At 38.4% G+C, this 21,087-nt stretch overlaps 5 protein-coding genes across 7 annotated transcripts in view; all 5 read right to left on the minus strand.

Moving 5' to 3' along the window:
• Positions 1-3,468: 3,468 nt before the first annotated feature.
• LOC113114743 (claudin-8-like) lies at positions 3,469-5,761 on the minus strand. Its single transcript, XM_026281710.1, has 2 exons — positions 5,657-5,761; positions 3,469-4,634 (listed from the first exon to the last, which is right to left on the minus strand). The coding sequence occupies exon 2, from the start codon at positions 4,609-4,611 to the stop codon at positions 3,589-3,591; it is 1,023 nt and encodes a 340-aa protein (XP_026137495.1). The 5' UTR covers positions 4,612-4,634; positions 5,657-5,761; the 3' UTR covers positions 3,469-3,588.
• A 2,195-nt stretch (positions 5,762-7,956) lies between these two features.
• Positions 7,957-9,112, minus strand: LOC113114748 (claudin-8). Its single transcript, XM_026281716.1, has one exon. The coding sequence runs from the start codon at positions 9,001-9,003 to the stop codon at positions 8,191-8,193; it is 813 nt and encodes a 270-aa protein (XP_026137501.1). The 5' UTR covers positions 9,004-9,112; the 3' UTR covers positions 7,957-8,190.
• Positions 9,113-10,352: 1,240 nt separating this feature from the next.
• On the minus strand, positions 10,353-11,797 carry LOC113114746 (claudin-8). The gene has a single exon (XM_026281712.1). It carries the CDS (start codon positions 11,610-11,612, stop codon positions 10,719-10,721), a length of 894 nt encoding a protein of 297 aa, XP_026137497.1. The 5' UTR covers positions 11,613-11,797; the 3' UTR covers positions 10,353-10,718.
• Positions 11,798-13,606: 1,809 nt separating this feature from the next.
• Positions 13,607-14,563, minus strand: LOC113114750 (claudin-8-like). Its single transcript, XM_026281719.1, has one exon. The coding sequence runs from the start codon at positions 14,530-14,532 to the stop codon at positions 13,849-13,851; it is 684 nt and encodes a 227-aa protein (XP_026137504.1). The 5' UTR covers positions 14,533-14,563; the 3' UTR covers positions 13,607-13,848.
• A 3,702-nt stretch (positions 14,564-18,265) lies between these two features.
• Positions 18,266-21,087, minus strand: part of LOC113114726 (T-lymphoma invasion and metastasis-inducing protein 1) — a 70,797-nt gene continuing 67,975 nt past the window's right edge. For all 3 annotated transcript variants that reach the window (XM_026281664.1, XM_026281663.1, XM_026281665.1), the window contains 2 exons: positions 20,570-20,742; positions 18,266-20,223 (listed from right to left, as the gene is read on the minus strand). In XM_026281664.1, the coding sequence (XP_026137449.1) occupies positions 19,706-20,223; positions 20,570-20,742 (691 nt within the window). In that variant the 3' untranslated portion in view covers positions 18,266-19,705. The remainder of the gene's footprint in view (positions 20,224-20,569; positions 20,743-21,087) is intronic.

Consider the following 21,087-nt stretch of genomic DNA (forward strand, 5'->3'; position numbering starts at 1 on the left):
GGTGTCGGTAAAGTTTCGAAGCCTCGAAACAAATACGGCACTTTGCTTCAACTGTTTCAGTGTTTCATGAAGCCTCGCTCTGCCCACCACTATCAAATGATTCGCGATCCCGCTACGAACTCCCGAACTGACTCAAATGATTTGCGATCCCACTACGAACTCCCGAACTGACTCAAATGATTTGCGAACCTGCTACGAACTCCATATATACATACACATTACACATTATATATATATATATATATATATATATATATATATATATATATATATATATATATATATATAAATTACTAAAAATGAAAAAAAAAGTAATGATTTCAGATTAAGTGAAGTCTAAATATAAAAAGGTTATTCGTGTGAATTAGATATACTGGCCCACTAAAATAACTAAAACTAAATAAAAACTGATAAAATCTGTAATATTGTGAACATACATTTAAAAAAAAACAAAAAAAAAAACAAATAAATAAATAAAAGAAATTAAAATGGAATGTATAAAAATAAAAACAGAATCAAAATATTAATAAAACTATAACAGTATATAAATGATTCTAAAATATCACTGGCAATATTTACGTTTTTTTATTAGAAGTTGACATTTCTATTGCGAACATATATTTACTTTATATGGTGTCTACTTTGACAACATACTTGACTACGATTTGCAAAATACTTTTTGTTGCATTTTATATTTCTTTATAGTGTAACAGAAGGAAAAATCTCTGTAAAATAATTCTAGTGCAATTTATCATTTATAAAATGTCCACAAAAAAAAAAAAAATTCCATTCCCATACACTACACTAGTAACGTAAAGGGACAGCTCACCTTCAGATACTGTCCCCATCGACTTCCATAGTATGAAGAAGAAGAAAAAAACACTATGCAAGTCAATCAGGACCAACTGAAGGTGAACCATCCTCTAAGGCCATCCGCTGGTTAATCATCTAATAAGTGATGAGGTCAGGGCAAGTGTAACATTGTATTTTAAAGTCAATAAGAGCCTATTTCAGGAGAATGAAACATCAATGAAACACGCAAAAATCACATTCGAAACGGAAATATCCCTTGAGACAACTAACCCTGATCTTATTTAATACATATTCTCTCTCAAAGCCACATTTGATAGAAACAGCAAAGACTTGGATAACAGTGCATTATTTATAAGGGGTGATACAAAAAGTACATAATGATGCAGTATGATTTTAGTCCTCTGCTTGCCAAAAACAGAGAACGATGGGAGATTCACATGACATCTCTTCAAAAATTGTCATGTTCTCAGCTCCAGGACAAACTCACAGCTGTTTATTTAGAGAATAACACACTTATTTAACAGCCAGCCGATATGCTCCACCAGTTTGATGTGCCGTGTGCTGATTCAGTGTTTGCTGTCCACATGCCCCAATGTGAAACAGAGGTTGTTTATGGGGGCTTACTGCAGCTGGCAAAACAAACACCTGTAGCATTGAGTTCACAACTCTAGATCGGCATCTGTTAACAGTTTGACCTGGAGTACGAGTGGTTTACGTTAGTATTGACATTCAATGACAGTTGCTCATCCGCTGAGGGACGCCCTGTATTCCACATCCATGCTGTAATTTCAGCTCAGGACAAACACTGGAGACTGGAGTCAAATGAACAATTTGTGATTTAGATGTTGCATGCATTGCATACTGTATATTGCTCTCTCTTTCAAAATAATAAATAAAAAGTTTGTGTAATACAGAATTAAACGGGGAAAAATATCTTAAAGGGGGGGGGGGGGGGTGAAATGCTATTTCATGCATACTGAGTTTTTTACACTGTTAAAGAGTTGGATTCCCATGCGAAACATGGACAAAGTTTCAAAAATTAAGTTGTGTGTTTGAAGGAGTATTTTTGGAACATATTTTTCCCTGTTTTATTCTGTATTATACAAACTTTTTATTTATTATTTTGAAAGAGAGAGCATGTTTTTTTCGAGTATGGCTCTGTGTGACGTTAGATGGAGCGGAATTTCCTTATATGGGTCCTGAGGCACTTCTGCCGGAAGAGCGCACGCTCTTTACTAGAGAAGAAGAAGAGCGCGCGCTCCCGTATAGCAGAGCAGAGAGAGCACAACAGACTTCACTGATCAGAGCGAGAGCGTCGCGAAAAGTCACAAAAGGAGTGTGTTTTTGGTTGCCAGGGCAAGACAACCCTGCACAGATTACCTAAAGAGAAACAGCATTAAGGGACCAGTGGATGGAGTTTATTTTTACAGAGCATCAATGGAGTTGTGCAAGTGTTTGTGTTTGTTCCCTGCATTTCGAAGATGCTTGTTTTACAAACAAGGCCCAGTTTGACGCTGGATTTGCACATCGTTTATTTCTTAAGGATAATGCAGTCCCAACGAAAAAGGGTCACGATCGTGTGTTGGAACCGCAGGCGGTGAGTAAAACTGCTTCAAATATCTCTGTGTTGTTAACTTAGCTATCAGAGTGTAAGCACATCAAGTAAACAACATGCGATGTTGTCATCAAACTGCACTTTCCACATGTACAGCTTAAAATTTTTTTAAAAAGACGACATAAAGTGGAACTTAGTCATTTTCAAACACCGCTAAGCAAATATATACAGTTTCAGTACATACCACATAGAGACGCTGTTGTTGCTGCTGCTCTTGTTAAATTTCAGCCTCTGGATCTGATTCTGGATCATAAATATACGCTGAATCTGACTGTTAGCCATGGTTTGTTTTGGATGTTTTTTCCTCACGGTAATGTCACAGTTTCCACATGCTCTCAACGCAAAAGCCTATTGGCTCTCGTGATTCTTTAGCTCCGCCCACACGTCACGCCTACAGACGCTCGTGTTTTTCCGGGAAAAATCGGTACAGACTATCTTTCTCTTATGAATATAATAAAACTAAAGACTTTTTGGAGTTATGAAGGATGCAGTACTACTCTATAGGTACTCAAGATTAACAGGATATTGAGTGAAAACAAGCATTTCACCCCCCTTTAAAATAAGACAATCTAAAAACAAACTGCAACAGTTAAAAAAAATTATAAAATGTAAGATTTCATTTTAATCTGCCATTTTATTTAAGATCCAAGCCTTGGTTATGAAAGAATTCATGGAAAACCTGAATATGACCTGGAAAAGTAATGAGAATTAATAAAATCTTATAAGAAAAACATAAATATATATACACATTTTTGTAGTTATATCAAGCTCTAAAATATTTTATTGGGTAGAAGTTGCTTAGAAATATTTTTTTGTGAGTAAAAAAGATTAATTTAACATTCACAAGTGACTAAAAAGTCATTTAAATTAATTTGTAATTAAAAAGAGGAAAACCTGAAGAATACTGAGTTACTGAAACTTCTGGAATTGTGGAAAATATAATTTTTTTTAATAATTATTATATTTAAATATTTTGATACAATTTCAGTCTCTTTGGTTGAAAAAATAAAATAAAATTAGTGGAGAATATTAATTATAACTGTTTTAAGTATTGCCTTTGATAATGCGGTCTTTGGGATGAAAAAGAGCTTTTGAAGAGTCTCATATCCCCACAAAACATTTGAGCATATTTGTTTTTGAATTAAAATTCATCAAAACCCTTATATGCGCAATGCAGTGCTACTGTCCGAGCTGTACGACTGCATCCTGGAGTAGTTGTACCCTACGAAGAGTGGATTCTGTGGCACAGGATGAAACGTGGATCCGGTGGTGAAAGTGTACGGATCACTGACAGTGCTTCCTTTAAAGTGTGTGGAAAGCTGAAGTGGGTAATGTCTGTTCCTGGGTACATACTGCATCACATTTTGGCCATAAGAGTTTGGATTCTGACCGTTCTGACTGTACACTAAAGACCCCGTGGCCATGGCCTGCATACTGTAGGGTGAATGTTGACCACTAGAGGGCGTAATAGCGTAGCTGAACACGGACACCGAAGGCTGTTGAATGGAAAGACTGTTGCTCTGGACCAAAGGCTGGTGTCTCATAGAGTTAAAGGTGTGGACGTGTTTTGAAATGTGTTTGTTAGCTGGTGGATGAGCATGAAATGACACTGGTTTGGGATCAACACGACGACAAAGAAATATAATTCCAGACGCCAACAGAAAAGCACTAGTTACCCAACCGATATACAGCGCCTCTCCTAGTTCCCTGCGCTGGGCGTCAATCAGTAGAGGGTTGTAGAAGTCTCTAATGATGGTGTGGGCCGTCCAAGAGACAGGGATGATTATGCAGAAGGATGCTAAAATCTGCATTACCCCCGTGGCCATCATAATGAGGCGTTTGGCCCGCGGTTGATCCCTGAGACACAACGTGCAACGAAGGCCTACGAGAGACACAAGCAGCCCGACTCCAGACAGAGCCAGAGCACAACACGTCAACCCACGGGCCGCCTGCAGCTCCGGCGGCAGGAACAGCAGAGAGTCGTAGACTTTGCACTGCATGTGGATGTTGGCCTGTCTGAAGCACGTCATCCACAGACCCTCCCAGCGCGTCTCCATCACGATGATGTTCTCACCGATGAACGCCGTCACTTTCCACATGGGAAGACTCGTGACAGCCACTGCTCCGATCAGACCCATGATGCCCAGACACAGAGCGATGAGTTCACGCTTGCCCTGAACCATCACTGACTATGTCATCAGTTTTCCTAAAAGTAGAGGAACAGACATAATTGGTTTGGAAATTTACATGAGAGGTTTTTGGCACAGGATGCTTCTTCCATTTAATCGGTCAAGTGTTTAACAGCACTAGACTAATGCTTTTAAATGCAAACAGCATTAAGGCAATTTTTCACTTTTAAGAGCCACTGCCAAAATATCTACTATAATAAATAGCTTTTATACACTATTTGGGATCTACAGTACTCTGCAATACTCACAACATTTGCTCTAAGATGCATGGTTTGGAATCTTTTGCTTGCTCTATTTTGCTTTAGTGTTCCAGTATCAATTTTAGAAACATTCCATTGCATTGCAAATATTGTTAACGATTTTAAGTAGCATAAATTAAGGTTTGTATTTAGCATGCATTGAATTGATCAATTTAGACTTTCATCATGTCGCAAAATATATATTTTTAAATAAGTGCTGTTTCTTTGAAAATGTAGAATGATTCCCATACAAATCTGAAGCAGCACAAAAAATTGTCAACATTGATAATAATCAGAAATGTTTCTTCAGGAGCAAATCAGCATATTAGAATGATTTCTGAAGTATCATGTGACACTGAAGACTGTAATGATACTGAAAATTCAGCTGTGTATCACAGGCATAAATTACATTTTACAATAAATGTAATATAGACGATGGTTATTTTTCGATTGTTATAATATTTCACAATGTTACCATTGTTAACTGTGATTGGTATGGCTACTTTTAAATAGATAAAGATGCTTTCAGCCTCATGATGGTGTAGTTATTACCTCCACCAATAGGATCTCTGGACCGATAAAAATCTTGACCTCTTGACCTTTTAAACAGAATTCACCATTTCCTTTAACATGCTCACTTTAATTTGCATAAAATTATGCTCAGTTTGGTTCTTAATCATATGTTTAATTCAGTTGTACAATACCTAAGGTTTTATTTTTTCTTCTGAAGAACATGTCCTGAATGAACGTCTCCTCAGATGACAGCAAACCACCCTGAACAAATGAATGAATCCACTCACCCTGTTCTGAACAAAGATAATCCTGTTGGCCAGCGATTTAATGTCCAAATCCAGAGGTCTCGAGTCTGTTAACAGGTGTGTTAGATGTAGTAAATGATGTTTCCAGATTAAACAGGACAGTGTGGTATTATATGCTTCAACAGCTTCATGTTAAACTTACCCTCTTTGTTGTGGGAAAGTGGCGTAGCTGTATTGTGATTGGTTGAGGATGATGAGGGTAAGTGGAGATGCTGATGGTGTGTTTACTGACCAGTGGTCATATACGCTGCCAACAAGGTCTTTCTCACATAAACAAACACTCTCTCAAATGAACAGATGACCTTGACTCACAAAGTTACACAACTCTCACACTTCAACACTAGAGAGAGCCGCTGCGCAAACCTGGTTACAGGTAAGTTAGCTCTGTCAGGGATGTTCAACTAGCCACTAAAGTGTCCTTTATTCACCTGTTAGGCAACGAAGAAATAAGCTATTTTATGTGAAGACTTCCTATTCATTAGGCGCTATAGATAAAGTGTAGTAAATGGTAAAATTTGGCTATTTGTGCTGCAAACCACAGTAATAAATTAAAAACATATGATAAGAAATACCAGTTTACAATATCAATCTGCATAAATAAAAGCAAGTGACACCGGGAGCCTCGAACAAAAATTCCTGCGTCCTTTCTAACCTACAGTTTTGTTAACTATGTTTGGTTGCTGCTAAAAGCATTATCTGTTTTGGCTGTCATTATTGTCATTTATCATGCATACGTTATATCCAAAGCACAATGTATAGTTTAGTTTCACCAATGACTTCAGTAATATTCTGGGTCACTTCTGCCTGGTGATGACCCACATATTTTGCATTAGTAACCTGAACTGATACCGTCACGGTGCATATTACCTAATACCTCTGTTTTAAAACCTAGTGAGCTGTCTTGCTGTTTACTAGCCTAAAAACTCAGGTAGCTAACTTTAAAAAAAGAAGCATCCTCACTGAAACTGAACCACAGAAGTGAGTGATTTAGAACACTCAGCAACTTTTTGCTTCACATGAACAATAATAAAATAGGACACAATTGATTTATGCCTAGCATATGTTTGACCAGTATTGTTTGGTATTAAATCAAATGCAAATTAATTTGATTTTTTTCTTCAATGAGCTCATCACAGTGCATTCTGGGATTGCATTCTTCTTGAAGGATGGCAACAAAAGAATCTCATCATACAATCTGCTGCCTACATTAAGTTTACATTTAAGCTGATGCACTCGATATTACAGCTCCCAGTGAAACAGGTCTCACACCTTACGTCTGTCCAAAAGTATGCAGTTAAAACTTTAAAGCTGCGTGTTCAGTTTTCATGTGTGGGTGTGTATTTCTCAGTTTTCACAGATAGTTTCCTGGTGCTGTTGTAGCTCTACTATACTAACAAGCAGCTCTTGTTTGACTCATTCTCTGGGTGTGTCTGTGTCAGAGACGCTCGAGACAATAGTCTTCTTACGTTTCACTGCGGCTTTGTTTATTTGAAGCTGCAGGGCATAAAGATCTTGAACGCACTGAGCTGAACTAAATCACCAAATTCAGCACCTGCCTGTAACTCAGACACGTGACTTTTTGAGGAAACATGTCCTCTGAAGCATATAGATGAACAGATTTCTTCTGAGAACTATTACTGTGTAAATACACAGCAGAAACCAGAACACAATCTTTGAAAACCACCTGTAAATGCAGAAAGATATGAGGAGGAATAGCAAATATCTTATGATTAAGGATATGTTTTACTGGTTTATTGAGTTAAATCATTGTATTGTGCTTTGATATTTACATAAAAAACATAATATCTGAATATTAAACATGTATTTCCTTGTTTTTATTTTAGACAGCTTATAGATAACACAAAAATACCTCAAATTACATACTTAATGTAATTTTCAATGAATCATATAAAACAAAAACATTGTTTTTTTATTTATTTTTTTTTACAATTCTTCATCTCAGTCAGTTCTCTTACTTGCATATTTAAAAAATGCCATTGAAACTATATTTAAATTCTGTCAAAAACATCCCCAAGAAATAAAAAGAAAAATATTTAATGTAGGACTAAATTTGTTACATTTTATTTATTTATTTTCATAACACCTCTGGTTAGAAGTCCATCTTTCCATCTCTCATTTACACCTATTTAGACATTTAAAAAGCCAAAGTATTCAAAAACATTCCTGAGAATGAAACTGGAAAAAATAAAATGTAGGCTCAAGTTTGTTATATTTGAACACTGTTAAATATTTCCAAATAGTACTTATTATCTTTTGTAAAAAAAAAAAAGAAAAAAAAGCTTTCTTTAGAAGTCCTTTCCATCTCCTGCATAGATATGAGTAGAAATAACATCTAAACATAGCCAAAAACATTCCCAAGAATGAAAAAATAAAATAAAATGAAATGCATGACTAAAAATCCTTTTTTTTTTTTTTTTACTTTTGGTTGTCCTGTCCATTTCTCTCTAACACACACATACACACACACACAAGCTTGTGAAATGTCCGGCTGGATTTCAGAGATAAGCCACGGCGCTGCGGGCGGACGGATGTCGGGACGGTTGTATGAATGACTGCTGTCTGGAAGGCTGAATGAACGACTGCTGTCTGGACGGTTGATATGACTGCTCAATGAACGAAGGTGGTCCGGACGGGTGACTGTACACCGAGCGAGGCTGAGGGTGGTAGGCCACGGGTTGTGGCTGATAGGGCACATAAGGTGCGTTCCTGTTGTACATGTACCTCCGATCCGGGCCCTTGTCCAGAGGCCCGTTGCAGCAGGTGAATATGCACCCACCAGCGAATAAGAAGGCGGAAGACACCCAACCAATGTACAACGCTTCCCCTAGTTCCCTACGCTGGGCGTCGATGAGCAAGGGGTTGTAGAAGTCCTGGATGATGGCGTGTCCGGTCCAGGAGACGGGGATGAGGCAGCAGAAGCAGCCCGCTAGGATCATGCAGCCAGCGATGATCAGAACCATCCGCTTGGCGCGGTCGTTCCCTTGAATGCATGCCGTGCACCTCATCCCAGCGATGGAGATAAGTAAACCCAGCCCGGTCAACGCCACAGAGCAGCACATGAGCCCCCGAGCGGCCTGGAGGTCCGGAGACAGAGCCAGCAAAGAGTCATACACCTTACATTGCATCCGAATGTTGGCCTGCCGGAAGCAGTTCATCCACAAGCCCTCGTAGCGGGTCTCCATCACGATGATGTTCTCCCCGATGAAGGCCGTCACCCGCCACATCGGCATCCCGGTGCTGGCCGCCACCCCGATGAGGCCGATCAGGCTCACGCACATTCCCACGATCTCCAGGGCACTGTTCGCCATGATTCCTGGAGCCTGAAGAGTGAGGACTGGTATCGACTGTGAGGTTTTGCATCCCGCTGGAATGGGAGCTCATAGGTGTTCACCTGTTCCCAGCCTCCGCCCTCTCGCTCAGGGAGGGAGGGAACGCCAGGGCAGGTTGCTATGAAATCAAATGCCCCCGGCGAGTGTTTGTGTCTGGTTTTGTGTCACTGGGGGAGGAGGAGGAGCACGTAGCCATGTTGATGTTTGTTCAGCAGGCACCATTTTCTGGCAGGGATCTGGACTGCTGTCAATGTTTAACACCACTGGTGCTGCGGCTCATTAAACTGCTGTATGATATGTCCAGAAGAACATTTGTGAAGTCAGCTGATGCCTTAATATGGTTGTTTTATCTTTAGTTAAAGGTGAAATGTCTGTAATTTCTGTGGAACTGAATGCTGGATGGTGAGTGGTTTCTAGCATGTGGCTCAATGGATGCTAGGGTGTTCTGAGGGAAAATCAGAGAGCAACCACATAGCAACATGCTAAGTACCAGTCAGAGCATAAGCAAACCCCATAGTGACATTCTAAAAAAACTTTTGGAACCCCTTTGCAGCCGCATAGCAACAACCTAGCAACCTTTATACCGTCGATCATTTTTGTAGTTCTATTTGATGCAGAGTGCTTTTTAGAATGTTGCTGTGCAGCTGCAAAGGGGTTTAAAATGTACTTAGAATGTTACTTTGAGGTTGTTACAGTGTTGCTATGCAGCTGCAAAGGGGTTCTACTTTTTTGAATGTTGCAATGCAGTTACTAAGAGGTTCTAAGAGGTTTCTAGTGTCTTAACAGCTACATTGTAACTGCTCAAAACACCTTAGCAGCTGCATAGCAACATCTTAGCAACCTTTGTGTATTTTTGTAATTCTATTTAACGCCAAGTGTTTTTAGAATGTTGCTATGCAGAACACCCTAACAATTACATAACAACATCATGAAATCCACTCAGAACATCTAGAAAATTTTGCACTATTCACCATTTTCTTCAGACAGTTTACAAAATCAAGCTTCTGTGGTCTATTAGATGGCTGACAGTAACTAATATTTTATTCATTTTTTATCAGCGAGTGCAGATAAGAATTTGGATCATAACATTGTTTTGCTGCGTTGACTTTTTCCAGTTACATCTAGGTCACTTTAGCTCTCACAAACACAGTCAGTGCTGGTGAATTTGCATTAGGGGTGTGATGCTTTGAGTTTACGGAGCAACAGAAGACAAACATACACTGGAAAACCACCTCGACTGGTTCGACCAGTGCCGCCAACACTGGGCTAAGAATAAAACAACAAAATGATGTCATCAATCTACAGTCCAGGAACGAGTACATCCACAGTTCTTTTCACACATTTATTTAATACAATTAAAATCAAACTAGTGCTTTAAAAAATGGAAAAACAAAGCGGAAAACAAACACAATCATATGACAGAGTCAACATTAAGTTCCACATGTTGGTGTTCTTAATTTGAGCACATATTGCATATCATTTCTGTGCAAATTACAAACAGTCTTTTAGACAAGAAGGAAATGCATTCAAATCAAGAATGTAAAATTAATATTCACATATACAGTCACAATTAATCAAATGAGGCTCCATCAGTCCTGCTTTCTTCTCTCAATGCAGATCGTTCCCAACTCAACTTCCTTTTCGGAGTCTCTATAGAAGATTTTAGTGTTGAAGCACAGCACTCACTGTGTGTCTCAGTATCTTGGAGGGTTATACACAGTTGGGACAGGAGAATAGGCCGGTTGATAGTTGTACCCGGGCTGGTATCCGTACGCAGGCTGGTATCCATATCCAGGTCTGTAGGAGTAGTTATACGGAGCCGATCCGGCCCGATACATAACAGACGCCATGTCCATCTTATCCTGGGTTCGTGGTGCGTGTCGACAGAGCAGAATCACCCCAGCGCTGAAAAGCAAAGCTGAAGTGACCCATCCGATGTACAAAGCCTCTCCAAGCTCTCTCCGTTGGGCGTCGATCAACAACGGGTTGTAGAAGTCCTGGATGATCACATGAGCCGTCCACGACACGGGAATAATGGTGGTCAAGCAGCCAGCCAAAAACAAACACCCTCCGCTCACCAAAACAATGTGCTTGGTTTTGGGACGGGAGTCTACCAGACGGGTGCAGCGCATCCCTACGGCCGACACGATGCAGGCGAAGGTGCTCAAAGCGACGGAGGCGCACATGAGACCCCTGGCAGCCTGGAGGTCTGCCGGGAGGAACAGCAGGGAATCATAGACTTTGCATTGCATTCTGATGTTGGCTTGCCGGTAGCAGTTCATCCACAGTCCCTCCCAGCGCGTCTCCATCACGATGATGTTCTCCTGGATGAACGCCGTGACCTTCCACATCGGGAGGCCTGTGACGGAGGCAACCCCGATCAATCCGACGAAGCCGATGACCAGAGCAACCACCTCGCAGCACATGGATTCCCGTCTCTTTCTCTTCTCGTGCTTCACCTGCTCATCGTACATCTCTTTCGCCGACTTCTCATCTGGGTATCCCGTGTACACAGTGTCCCCGTAGGCTTTATCCGCGTAGGCTTTATCCGCGTAGGATTTGGCCAAGTAAGACCCGGCGTAAGACATGATGGTCAAGTGCCAGGACAAAACAAGGAAGGATCAGACACTGATGTAACGCTGCTCTCCTTCACTGCGGTGTGTTTCTCAACTGAGCCCGGAAGATCCAGATGACAAGTATTTACAGACAAGAAAAATGTTAATGATGCTATGTGAACAGACTGGTTCATCTGCTCCTGGAGAATCTGATAAACAGCTCGAAGGAAACTGGTGACACTTGAAATGCTTAAACGAACCTGCCCACGGCTTTACAAATTCTACCATTAGGGGGCTTCTAAAGAAGAGTGCTTTTCTTCAGAACAAAATGCAAGCACAGATTAGCTTGTGGGAATTTTTAATTATAATGCAATTAAAGACAGATTTTAAGGTAAGGTTGTTTTCGAGACCAAAAAAAGAAAAAAAAAAAGAAAAAAATGTATAAGAATTAAAAAATATATATTTTTTAAAATATATATGACTTTATGAAATTACATAACATGCTCATGTACATGTAATAATAATATAAATAACAATAATAATAAGAATTATACAAAATTACCATTAAATAAATACTTAATAATTTACCAATCAAACTAAAATGTATCAAACACTGCAAAAGAAAATACAAATATTTTATAACATACATTTGCATAATTTTATTGCTCAAGTTAAATAAATAGACTACTACTACTACTACTACTATTTAATATAAAATAATAATAATTATTAATTATAACTATATTATAATTATTGTGGATGCTTTTATGAACTATACACACACACAAATACTGTTATGTTGATTGAATACAGCTAAGGAGACTCTAATTGAGTTGTGAGTAACGTTTCATTTAAGTTTCAGCTTCGCCTCATGTTTTTTCCTAAAAATTCCCGGGGAAAAACAAACAAATCAAACCATCTCTGACCAAAGCTCTGACCATCTAATGGTTCATCTCTTGGAAGAATCTAACGGAAATGTTTGAGTTCATATAAAAATCTCTGATACTGATTGTATGCTTCAATATCTTGGCAAATCCAAGCAATGTTTGAGATTTTGTATCTTCTGAAACTCTGAGAGATCTTAAAAGAAATCTGAGAAGCAGAAGACGAAAGCAAAAGTCTATTTGTTTTCCACTGGCTTTCACTGCTATCTAATAGAAACAATCAAGATATTAAATTTATTTTTATGGTCAAAAGAAACTCCTTGTTCCTGGACTTGAGTTCCACATGAAGTCCTTGATCTGCTGCTACGAGAGGTCATGGAGAGGTCAGGGAGAGGTCAGGTGATCACAGCGTTTCCAGGTAAGATACTGAACTAGAACCTGACCAATGATGGAGTTGGAACCTGAGAGGCTTTAGTGTCAACACACACACACACACACACACACACACACACACACACACACACACACACACACAGTAGGTATATCTCCTCCATCTAACAGCAGTCCACCGTCAGTGTGGTTTACATTTAGTTTCACTTACAGTAAATGGCTTTGAGTGTGTCAGATGCAAATCAGCAGATACAGACAGACATGTCATGTTTTCTTCTCCTGTGTGCTTCGTGTATGCAGTCGCCGGAGTGAATATGACTGATGCAATTGCTTTTACATACAGTAAAAAGTTATAGGAATATATAATAGACTATTTGATCATTAACGGCAAAAATACTTTTAATACTTTTTTTATAATTTATAACTTTTATGGCACAAATAATGCATTTTTATAGATTACCCCGACAGCTTTTTTACTCTCATTCACAATTTCATAATTCACACATGTATAGAAATAGCTGGGTAAATCATATTTACAGACGTACTGACAGATGATAATTTTCCTACAAACACAGAGCTACAATAAATCAATCCCCACAATATTTAACAGTCCTACATTTATTATTAAGTAATACAACTTTTTTTGCAAATGATGCAGATATTTTAAAGATTACAGTGAGATCCTTATTAGTCTCATTCTTCATTTTCTAATCTTGAATATAAAATAAAAAAAGATCTAAAAGCAGTAAGTAAATCATATGTTTGTGGATGCACAAGTAAATTTCAGTTTTAGCTTACAAGAACAGAACTACAACACAAAATGTTTGCAAATATAATCTACAATCATATCATCAGACACTAATGTAGTTAAGGAGGAACATTTGCTCTAATTATCCAGGATTCACTACACTGATTCATATGGCCAAGAAACATAAATTGAGTTCAAAATTTGCTAAGAAATAAAACTAAAAAGAAACGTGAGTGAGTTCTGTCTGTCAGACGTACTGACTCTGCCGGTACGTGTCTGAAGAGGGTGTCCGTCCCATCATTCTCATCCCAGCCTTGTCCTCTTCCACTGTGAAGTATGGTTTCTTCTCCTCCTCATCTTTTCTGTGACGGGGGCCGTAACGACACAGCAGTATCACCCCCGCGATCAGGAGGAGCAAGAACGTGGCGAAGCCCACATACAGCGCCTGTCCGATCTCCCGCTTCTGCGCCTCCAACACCAACGGGTTGTAAAAGTCTCTGACGATGGTGTTTGTGGACCAGCTGACCGGAAGAAGAGTGGCGAGGCTGGAGACCACGAACAGACAGCCACCCACCAGCAGGATCACGTTCTTGCCCCTGGAGTCATCATGGCAGCAGTCTGTGCCCCTCATCCCGCAGACGGACACCAGGACGGCCAGGACGGCGAGAGTGATGGAGGCGCACATGAGCCCGCGGGCCGCCTGGATGTCCGCCGGCAGGATGAGCAGAGAGTCATAGACTTTGCATTGCATGTTGATGTCCGCCTGGCGTATACAGGCCATCCATAACCCCTCCCACAGCGTCTCCATCACGATGAGGTTGGACCCGATGTACGCCGTCACCTTCCACATGGGCATGGCGGTCACCGCGATGGTCCCCACCAGACCCATGGTGCCCAGAACCAGAGCCAGGATCTCCAGCTTAGCCCTCATGACGGCAGAAGTGAGGTGAACGTGGCGGGTTTGATTAGATGTAGACGGGTTATCTGACAGGATCAGATAGGAGGGGTTTGGGCCGTCAGTGCTATGCGGTAACACTGGTTTCTGGCGACTGATGACAAATGGACTTTTTTGAGTTTTGTTTTAAAGTAAGTGCATAAGTTCAAGTGTCTGTTGATGAAGCAGTGACTGATCTCGCTGGTTAAACACATAACCGACTGCAAGCCAGACACCTGGTACATACCATACACAATGGTATGACTATAAAATAATGCAAAATTAAATATAAATAAAATAGTTTGAAATAAAATAGAACTATTTACGAGATTTAAAATATTTTTTTTTATTAAATATAAAATAATAATAAAAATAAATGTTAAATAATAAAAATAATAATAATAATAATATAAAAAAATGTTAAATGATTAAAAAATAAATACAATAATTATTTAAAATAACATAAATCATGCTTTAAAACAAGCTAAAACTAAATATTAAGATCAATATTTTAATTCATTCTCTCAAGCATTTTTTCTTGGAAAACTGTTAAAGGTTTCTTTGAAAATGTGGATATATGAGGGAATTGTGATATCTAGACTTGAGAAAAAGTCATTGGAATTCAAATTAACTGGCTACGTTTACTTCACTAAATCTTTATCTAATCATGACAAACTATATATCGTTGGAAAGGTCTAAGACTCTTAAATTGATATTTTACCAATCTTTTTTGTTAAAAATTATGTAGGAAAAGTAATAGATTAATTTATGGCAAGAGTGCACCCCAAAAACCTACATCATAACAGACGTTTTGACCTTTGTCAGAAAAGTCTTCTTTGTTGCCTTTTTCTCCATCACACTTTAGAAATCATCAGAAATGATATATCACTTGAAAACATAAAATCTCAAAATGCATCGTTTGAAACCCAATTTAAATTCAAACATTGCATTACCATCAAAATTATACATCAAAATCATGTAACAAAATGTTTTCAGTCATATTATATTACATGAAGGCTCCTTGAATCTTTTAGTAAATATTTGGGGGTCAAAAGGTCAAATAGGTTTAGATCCAAAGGGTTAGTTTCCAAAAATGATTATTTTCTTATTATTTACTTACCCTCATTCTGGTCTAGATCTTGCTGTCGAAAAGAACCTGTTTTCCACAGTGCCCACATCTTGAAAGCTGCCAAATGTGAAAATATACACATAAATATATTATAAGACGAGTATGACACATGACTTTAACCAGTCATTTTTGAAACTAGAAACAGTGAGATGCTTATTATTCAAGAGAGTAGAACTAAGGCCGACATTCACCATTTTTTTTCTCGAATTTGTTTCAAAACATCAAATAAGCCATGCATTAAGCAGCCAAAATGAAAATATGAGGAACAAACTTATTTTGTGACACTGCCTTTCATCTGACAGCTGATGCAGTCACTTTTGTGCATATATTGCATAATCCCATTTCAGAAACAAAAGTATATTTACATTTCAATTCACTGAAATTTTTTAACATTTCATTGTTAGAGGGCAAATTAAATATGTGACATTTACAAACAACAGCAATTAATAGCCTACAATTGTTTTCATAACTATTTTATTTAATGTAACTCTAATAGACAGAATTTGTAATGCTGCTTTATTTTGCCTCCTTGGCCTGAAGGATTCAGACGAAAGCCCTGCTGAGCATCAGATCATGTCGAGTGTGTTTACAGCAGCTCGCAGAGAACAGCAGCGTGCCTCACCTGAGCTAAAATATCACTAATGTTCATGTAAAACACAGCGAGCTATGAGCGGGTAGAGGCTCTTTGTAAAGTCAACAGAAACTTTCAAACCTGTCTGACGGGTCAGACCGCTGAGACCGAGTTTCATCATGTGTCCCAGCCGCAGAGGACAAGAGTGACATTTAACATCACGTGACTTCACCTCACAGCAGATATATCTCTCACTTCTCGACTTTATACATGAGTAGAAAAATACATGCATTTAAGTAGATTTATTCTAAATAAATAAATAAAAATAAAAAGATGATTGTTTACGTTATTTGAAAACACGCTCCTCAGATTTGCATATTTGCGCCATCTAGCGCAGCTGTTTAAAACTGCGCCTTAAACATCAAAACTACAGAATCATGGTTTTATAAAAAAAAAAAAAATTATATATATATATATATATATATATATATATATATATATATATATTGTGTGTGTGTGGCAAAAATAATTAATTTTTGAATATAAAGTTTTTATTATTATTTATTTTTTTTTTTAAACCATGATCATTTTTTACAGTAGTTTTAGAAACTGTAAATTAGGCTAATATTTAGCCCGAATTGTTGGTTCATTGAGTAAAAAAAAATTAGCTTGATTAACTTACCTTTGTTCCTTGTTTTCTCAACAGAAGTCCAATAGTTAATCCTGAATAATGAAAAGTATTCATTATTTATCTTCTCAACATGTCAAAATTGTAGTAGCCAACAGACAGAAAGACTGAAAAAACAACCACAAAAAACTAAACAAAAAGACACTCACTTTTAACATGAAATGTAAGCAACACAGTAATGAACTTAAGGAAACAAAGCGTCTTCTTGAGTGGATTTCCCACATATTCTGCTGTAACAAAAATATGCATTTTCAATCCACAGTACATTGTCTATATTTCTATGCACTTAGAACAGTAGGCCTACAAAAAACATTTTGCACAAAAGTATGTTACCAACTTCCACCACTGGGAGGCAGATTGATTTTACGGTCAAAAATACAAATCTATAATTGTTATAACTACATATTATGCTATAATTAAACACATCTATAAATATATAACCTAATATAAGCAATACATTTCCAGCTGTATAACAAATATGAAATTTAGTATCATACTAAAACATTAATACCAAGATAATGTGAAAATTCTCAAATTAAACATGCACAACAGCAAAAAAAAAAAAAATGACTGACAGTTTGCCCTGACATGAAACACTCATAAAGGTTGAAAGAAATAGTGTAGCTCATTCATGAATTAGTTTTATACGTGAAGACGCTGATGCATGTGTGGTCTGGCTCGAGGAGAAGATTTCTATCAGCTTGTATATCACAGATTCATCTGAGCACTGAGAGATTGATTGCTTCGCTCGTCTTGTATTTCACTCTTGACTCCAGAGTTTCAGTCTGAAGACATCCTGGTACTTCTGTCTGCGAGCAATGCAGAGCGCTGCTGTACAACTCAAATCCCACGATCACTGACTCTTACACATGAAGGGCAAGATCACACAAGCAGAAGTGCCTCTTATTAAGTGTGTAAAGACATACTGGAAATGCAGAAGCATCCACAAATCACAGGGAACCGGCTTTTGATATGTACGAAACCAGTTTATTTGATATAATTTCAATCCACAGCTCTATATACAAAATAAAAATGCATTTCTATAGCTCAATGGGATCGTTTTCAATCAGGGTTGGGTTGGTCAATATCATCCAAAATATTTTCCAGTGGCTTCTCTTGATTGCATTCAGCAAATTTTGGAATTTAAAAACATAAAAAGTAATAAAAATAATAATACACTGTATGCATTGTCTGTGTAAGGGCTCCGATCGTCTTTTATAAAGAATCGTGAGTTTAAGCGTCAAATCATTATGTGTCATTCATGTAGAGCCGAACCACAACAAACCATTTAAACAGAAACAGAACAGTCCATCAGCTAAAAATCATATTGCATTTATCAACAAAATTCAAGTAAAACAGGACATAGTGACCTAGAATGAGCTGTAAAAAAAAATCCTCATTATTTTGACCTGAGATGTGCACATCTAAATCAATATTCAACAATTACTCGATGAATATTCAAATTACATGTAGATTTCAGGTCAGAATAGTGCACTATGTACATTTCGGATAAATCGCAAAGAAATAAACACAAATATTAAAATGTCGTTTACAGCTTCTCTGTACAAATATGAGACGATGCAGAACAAATAATGAAAAAGTGAGATATTAAACCAGGCTGTCGTTCTTCTTACATCTGCAGGACATTATAAATATATCCCAGCCCTTATATTGTAAATAACAAGGTCAAGAACGAAACGGGAATGTTTGGCAGATGTTGGCGGTCGAATGTTTGAGGCTGCCAACGGTGAATGTGCAATTGTAATTCTATTGATTGTACCACAACGTTTCCTGCGGTTTCTGACTGGCCACATGGCACATGTAGAGCTCATCTAATGTGTTTAAAGCGTCATATCTTACAGCTGCTTTGAAAGGAATGTCTACCATTCAGAATATTAGCACAGAGAAACTGTTGTCATGCATCGGCTGATGTTTTTGACTGGAGACCTTTAAAGGAATAGTTCAACCAAAAATTAACATTTGCTGAAAATGTAATCACTTTCAGGTCATCCGAGATGTAGATGAGTGTGTTTCTTCATCAGATTTGGAGAAATGTATCATTACATCACTTGTTCACCAATGGATGCTCTGCAGTGAATGGGTGCCGTCAGAATGAGAGTCCAAACAGCTGATAAAAACATCACAAAAATCCACACACCAGTCACAAACTATGTTTGTAAGAAAAGAAGCTGTCATTATATCTGACTAAAATACCATGATTAGAAATATAAACAACAATAACAACTTTGTTTTCTCTTTTCTTTAATCTTTACCCTTATTTGACCAGTGCTTGACATTTCTGGTGTCTACTTACTTGATCTATTCCGCAATTAAGTCGTTTGGATAAAAGTATCTGATAAATGAATAAATGTTATCCATAATAATCTCCTGTTGTCTCTCACATTCAAGTCCACTTACTTGTGACTTGTGCAGATTTCTCTCCTGGTTCAGATTATTGATTATGGACTCATATATTAGTCAGAAACAACAGTTTGAGGTTAAAGAGGTCTGAAGTGCATCATTTAGCCTCACACGATGTTAAATGATGAGCGCTGTGGTTTATTGTGATGTTTTTATCAGCTGTTTGGACTCTCATTCTGACGGCACCCATTCACTGCAGAGCATCCATTGATGAGACACTGATGCAATGCTACATTTCTCCAAATCTGATGAACAAAACAACCTCATCTGAATCTTGTAACGCCTGTGGGTGAGAAAACTTTCAGCAAACTGTAATTTTCGAGTGATTATTTCTTTAATCGAGTCTGTCTCCCGATGCGTTTCAGCTCTGGGTTTCGTCCTGTGTCTCGTTCTCTGTGCTGCTGTCCCGTCGCACCCAGATGTCCTCACCGGGCACCTGCTCATCCACACTAGCCACCGACATGGCACACTGCTTCCCTAAATGAGACAGCTTGGCATGCTGGGATTTGTAGTCCTTCTTGGCATCCTCTTCCTCCTCCTCTTCCTCCTCAGCCGTGTCTCCCTCCAGCGAGAGCGCAGAAAGTGGACCCTCTACGTCCGGGTCGGTGGACGGGCTCAGAGCGGACTGGCAGAACTCATCGTCGTCGCTCAGGATGTCTGTTTCCTTCACATCCTGTTCCTGCTCCTCGTAGCCCTGAAGGTCGAACTGTTCCTCCACCCAGCGGTCGGTGTCGCCCGCCGGAACGACGCCCTGCTGCTGAGCATGCTGGGAGTCTGGCGAGTCGCTGTCGGGCTCGGTGTCGAAAACAATGTCCGTGTCGATGGTGAAGCGGTTCCTCACCAGTTTCCTGCGGCCCAGAGTACGAGTCGGCGCAGACACTGAGAACAGACAAAACCGTGAGCATCTGACATTACAATATATACTGTGTGAAATATGATTACCATTTAAGATTGTTTGCTATGTGAATATAGTGTAAAATTAAATTTGTGATGTAAAGCTAAATTTTCAGCATCATTACATATTCAGTGTCACATGATCTTCATTCTAATATGACGATTTGCTGCTCAAGAAACATTTGTAATCATTATCACTGTTGCTGTTTCATATTTTTGTGGAAACCATGATAAATAGATTCAAAGCAACAGCATTTATTGGAAATAGAAACATTATAAATGTCTTCACAGTCACTATCCTTGCTGAATAAGAGTATTTCTTTGTGTGTACCTGCTCGGTTCATGGCCGGTCGGGCTCCTTTAAGGGCACACAAGCGTTTTCCTCCGAAGGGAACGTACTGCTGACTGAGAGGAAGACTCTCCGTCTTCAACAGCTGACGACGCTGTTTATCTCTCAGGATGGAGTGAACCGTCTTCAAGAAGTCTTTCTTACTCTCTGGAGAGCTGCAGACACAATTTAAGATACACATTTGCACAATGATGTCAGTTTATTATTCATGTTGACCTTGATCATATGCTCTAAAAATGGCTCAGATAAATATGGTTTATATTTGCAGTTCACATACAGAAAAAAAATGTATCCATTGAAGCTGTACAAGGTTCCTCCACCAGATGGTGACAGCTTTCCTTTTTATAACTATTTGGTGAAATATATTTATATACATGATTATTATTTTTAAATATCTTAAAAATATATTTTAAATACATTTTAATATATATATTATTTCTTTATATGCATTAAAATGAATTTTATTTTTTTATTTCATAATATATATAAAACATATGCTC

Source organism: Carassius auratus, chromosome 15, assembly GCF_003368295.1.
Source record: "Carassius auratus strain Wakin chromosome 15, ASM336829v1, whole genome shotgun sequence".
NCBI lineage: Eukaryota > Metazoa > Chordata > Actinopteri > Cypriniformes > Cyprinidae > Carassius > Carassius auratus.